General features: G+C 48.3%; 3 protein-coding genes across 3 annotated transcripts; 1 reads left to right on the top strand and 2 right to left on the bottom strand.

Moving 5' to 3' along the window:
- Positions 1–715: 715 nt before the first annotated feature.
- On the top strand, positions 716–1,219 carry H257_16711 (hypothetical protein; the record flags this gene model as incomplete). The annotated part of the gene is made up of 1 exon (XM_009845237.1): positions 716–1,219. The coding sequence occupies one exon, from the start codon at positions 716–718 to the stop codon at positions 1,217–1,219; it is 504 nt and encodes a 167-aa protein (XP_009843539.1).
- A 429-nt stretch (positions 1,220–1,648) lies between these two features.
- Positions 1,649–1,855, bottom strand: H257_16710 (hypothetical protein; the record flags this gene model as incomplete). The annotated part of the gene is made up of 1 exon (XM_009845236.1): positions 1,649–1,855. One exon carries the CDS (start codon positions 1,853–1,855, stop codon positions 1,649–1,651), a length of 207 nt encoding a protein of 68 aa, XP_009843538.1.
- A 630-nt stretch (positions 1,856–2,485) lies between these two features.
- On the bottom strand, positions 2,486–2,764 carry H257_16709 (hypothetical protein; the record flags this gene model as incomplete). The annotated part of the gene is made up of 1 exon (XM_009845235.1): positions 2,486–2,764. One exon carries the CDS (start codon positions 2,762–2,764, stop codon positions 2,486–2,488), a length of 279 nt encoding a protein of 92 aa, XP_009843537.1.
- Positions 2,765–4,663: the final 1,899 nt, after the last annotated feature.

Raw genomic sequence — 4,663 nt, 5'->3', positions numbered from 1 at the left:
CCGTATTGCCGTATCATCGTATCCCCCTATCTCCGTATCCTCCCTATCGCCCCTATCGCTGTATTCCCGTATCCCCCCCGAACCCCGTATTGCCGTATCATCGTATCCCCCCGAACCCCGTATTGCCGTATCATCGTATCCCCCCTATCTCCGTAGCCCCCCTATCTCCGTAGCCCCCTATACCTGTATCGCCGTATCCTCGTATCCCCTCTATCTCCGGATCTCCCCCCGAACCCCGTATTGCCGTATCATCGTATCCCCCCATCTCCGTAGCCCCCTATCCCCGTATCGCCATACACGCTCGTTTGATTGGTTATAATCGCCCATTATTAAATACTATTATGATAGTATATTAATATTAATACATCCTAGTGTAATGTGGGGTTTCGGGGAGATTGCAAAATGTGCAAAGTGAATAGCAGTTAATCCATTCTCTTAAGACATTCGATTCTGCTGAGGGCTCCAGTTTCGAATCGATTTGACAATATATTGATCTGCAAGATCTCCATCCAAAACAAGCCGTGTTGAAGAAGATTTTGTCTGACAACAAGCCCAATGTATGGAGATACCGTGGCTTCCATCTCTTCGAACTCGTTGAGGGCAACACCGGCTAGAGATTGCTCGAAGCGGATGATCGCCGGCACGGCAGCCGCCCCTTGTTCGACAGTGTAGCCAGCCAACTGCAAAACCCGTCATTGTACACCTTGTCGTCGGCATGGATGGTCGCCCACTTGGAAAGGGTCGTGTAGTACGAGTGACACAGCGAAAGGGGGGGCTGGGCACCCAAGAGGGCGTTCTTGGTCGCGTCGTTTTCGTCGCCACTGGCGGTGATGTCCACGAAGGCAGGGATGCCGTACTTGGCCAAAATGTGTTCCTGGCCGCCATTTTGCAAAACCCGCTCTTTGCCCAGAACTTTGGTGCCATCGCGATGGTCATCTGTGACACGTATTCACGCACGGGTTCGACAACTACGGTTCCACAACTAATTCCCGTCGCAGTACACGGAAGAAGCAGATGCACGTTATTCTACTTGTCGTTCGCCCAAGCCTCGTGCTCCAAGAACACGGATGCCCGCCTCGCGAATCATTTGCCGGACCCGCACCCGCCCGGTCGGTTCCGCGTGACAGGGGTGTTGCAAAACAACGCTGAGTTTGCCCGTGTGTTCCAGTGCCCCACCGACTCGTACTTGAACCCGTCCAAGAAATGTTTGTGGGAATAGGGTTGATAGATACGAATATATGTAGCATTGTGATTTGGTAAGGAAAAACTAAGTAAACGATGTCTTGGTTTCCTCGCCACTCATGTCGGCTTGGCCGCTCCTGCTGTCCATGCAGTCCAACTTGAACCTTTCCCTCCTCGCTCCAACAAATGATTTGACCAATCGACTTGGCGGATATATCGTCGGTCGCATCCTACGTACCAACATTGCAAGCCCAACGTCGACACCTCCACTACTGTGACATCGTCGGCTTTGTCCCCGAAGTGTGCGAGGACGCTGCAGTTTAGAATAATTACAACAGTACCAAAACCTGCTCTCCTAAGTTAAATGCTCAAGACACGGATTGTATTTTCAAATATACTAAGAACATGGAGGGCCGATCGAAGCACGTTGACCAAGCTACGATCACCACATAGTTCCAAGCGGTGGTCAATACCCGTGGAGCAAAGAACTGTAGACCGGGGGAGGGGACGCTTGAAGTTTATGAGCTAAGCAGCGCATGCACAGCGGCAAGAACGGCGCGGCGGCGCTCAAGTCGGCGTTTCGGGGTTTCGGGGCGTGGTGCACAAACTGGAGGGCATCGAAGTGGTCCCCCCTACGGCTATTGGCCACGGCTTGGAGCTCGGTAGCGATCATATCTTGGTCAACGTGTTTCGATCAACCGTCCACGTCCTTGGTATATTTGAAAATGCAATCCGTGTCTTGGACATTTAACTTAGGAGGGCGGAGTTTCTACCTGTTAGCCATAGGCAGACAAGGATTGAAGTTACATAGATAAAGCTATATATATTAGATTGAAGCTGGAAGAGCTCCAGGTTTCATATCCCTTGACCACTTTGGTATGTCGAGGGCCAATAGCTGAATTGTTTTGATCCTACACACACTACTTGAAGGTTGCACATGTTGAGAGACATGGCAAACTTCAATTAGTGATGCTAAGGTTGTCCAATGAAAATGCGCCAACAATGCATATCTTTCGACCGCTCGTCCTGGTGCACATAATGGACACTAACAGCCTTACCGATCATGAGTCCATGAGCCGATCTCTAAAAAGGTTCATAGGTCTTTCTGCAGCGCCATACAGAACACGCATCCACAGCCATTGCTAGTTAGCATAGCTTCCCTAACTACACTCTCACACAGACAGATTTTGATGCCGGCTCAAGCAGTTTACAGAAATGAAATACTGTACTTCTAGTAAGAAGTACTGTACTACTTAATCTAAGTTATTTTTTACTCTGAGGCATCTACTCCAAGCAAGCCCAGTTAGTCATGTATTTCATTTGAGCCAATCGGATGGCCTACTTGGCCCTTGGTCAGAAGAAGGCGGTTTAGCAGCGCTGGGCAGCACGACCCGAACTCTTGACGAGGTTGCGGCCCTGGATAGGCGCCAATGCGAGTGAGGTCGCTGCCCCCGCAACTGACGCCTGCAGGGACGTGGAAGGTGCCCGGCACGCCGAGGACGCTGACGTCGGTGGCGCTCACAGACGCAGGAAGGGTCGTCGCGAGGGCGGCCAGGACGGAGAACAAGACATTGGAGTTCATGGTGCTACCTTTTGCATCGTTTGGAAGGACGCTTCATTTGTGTGACGTTTTGACCAAGGACCAAGTTGGCCATTCGATTGACTCAAATGTGAAACCGATAATTAATCGATTGCCAATCACATTGCCACAAATACAGTACATCGTGGGTGTGTATGGGCTCTGCCTGGTGCTGCCTTTTGCATCAAGGACGCTTCGTTTGTGTGACGATTTGACCCAAGGCAAGTGAAACGCAAGTACACCTCAAGGTAGGAAATACTCTGATTGGCTGAAAAGTTAATGGATAGCCAATGACTGATCACATTCGGTATTCTAGCATTGCTTCGGCAAAAAATCAGTCACAAATCTTGGAATACAAGTAGTTGTAGGCAATGCCGAGCGCGTTCTGTCGCTTAGAAGTGTGACAGGAAGCAGACCTGGTTCTGCATTAAAGTTACTGAATACTAGTATTGATTGACTGTGAGAATGACTAGCACTTGTCGATTTTCACATGCCGCGACGGGGGAGCAGCCTATAACACTACGAGCACTACATGACGACGTCATTGTATCCGCTGATAAGGCAGGTCTTGGTCCTCATGTGGTTGAATATGAGAGTCTCGGCGGACGAGAATTTGTAGATTTACATTAACCAGAAAAAGCAAGGTGAAATAGGCAATTTTGTATGGATCGCAAGGTGAACCAACTTGCGAATTCCATAAATAATTCTGGTTTCAATTAAATATATCTTCAAGTTTGTAATTTTAATTTTTCGTGTGCCTGTCTCTTTTGGAATTCGCAAGGCAGGTCACGTTGCGAATTCGAAATTGTCCAATTTTGTCCAATCACATGCCGTAAAATCACGAAAATCGCTGCGTAGATTTATCACGCCCTGTTGCGATATATTCTTCTCCTGTGGTGGCGGTTGATGCAAGGAGCCTTGAGATAATTGTAGGCTGTGTATGATAGCAAAATCATGTGATGTGGTGTTCAGAACTCGGCCAATTCTAACAGGTCTCATTTCACCACGTGCCTAGTAACCCAATGAAATTGGTCATCCCTCATTCCACTATCCAGCCCGTGTCGGTGCCGTACACCTCCCTGCCGGTGTGATCACGTGGTTGCGCGGGCGGTGGCGCAAGACGTCTTGGTGGCACCATCGCAAGTGCTGAAGTGGCGGCTTTAGCACTTTGCGTTTGCGATGGGTGCTACCTAGACCTCTTGCGCCACCGAGTTGGCCCACCAGAGCCACCACGACATTGCGACCCAACCGAGCGCACAACATAATGTTAGCTGTAAGGGGAGAACCACATTGGACATAGTCGGAGTGCACTCATCAGTGCACAATTCTCTAGAGCAGCATCACACAAAGCTCTACAAAATTCAACCTCTTCTGACAGTGTAATAGCCAATCGTGTGTAAGAAACAAGGTGTGATGGACTCTGATTGGATATTAAAACGGAACAACTTGGGAATTCCAAGTCATCAAAACGTTATGTGATTTATATATGGAAGCAAATATAAATTTAGCAAAGTTGGTGAACTTGGATACTAGTATTATATTTGCGACAGCCATTTTCAAAGGCACAACATGGACTAAAGTAAACCGATCAGCCCGAGACTCAGTTCGCGTGTTCACAAGCGTTTTCTCTACAATATGACGCTTTATACAGGTTTCTACGAGCTGTATCCATCGAATTATTTACTTGCAAAGTGAATATATTTGCGTTTTTGGCTCCTTTGACGATTCGTCACTCATGTACGAGGCTGCAATCGCCACATCTAGTCTTGAACGATATCTCGCAACATTCTGCAATATATATATAATTGTATCGCTCGTAGACATGCCGTCCGAGTGCAATTCGATGTCAAGTCATATGAGGCAATGTTGTATGATTGCATTAACGTAGATGGCCAATTTATG

The sequence above is a fragment of the Aphanomyces astaci genome (assembly GCF_000520075.1).
Source record: "Aphanomyces astaci strain APO3 unplaced genomic scaffold supercont1.91, whole genome shotgun sequence".
Lineage (NCBI taxonomy): Eukaryota > Oomycota > Saprolegniomycetes > Saprolegniales > Verrucalvaceae > Aphanomyces > Aphanomyces astaci.
This window is presented reverse-complemented; position numbering and strand designations above follow the sequence as displayed.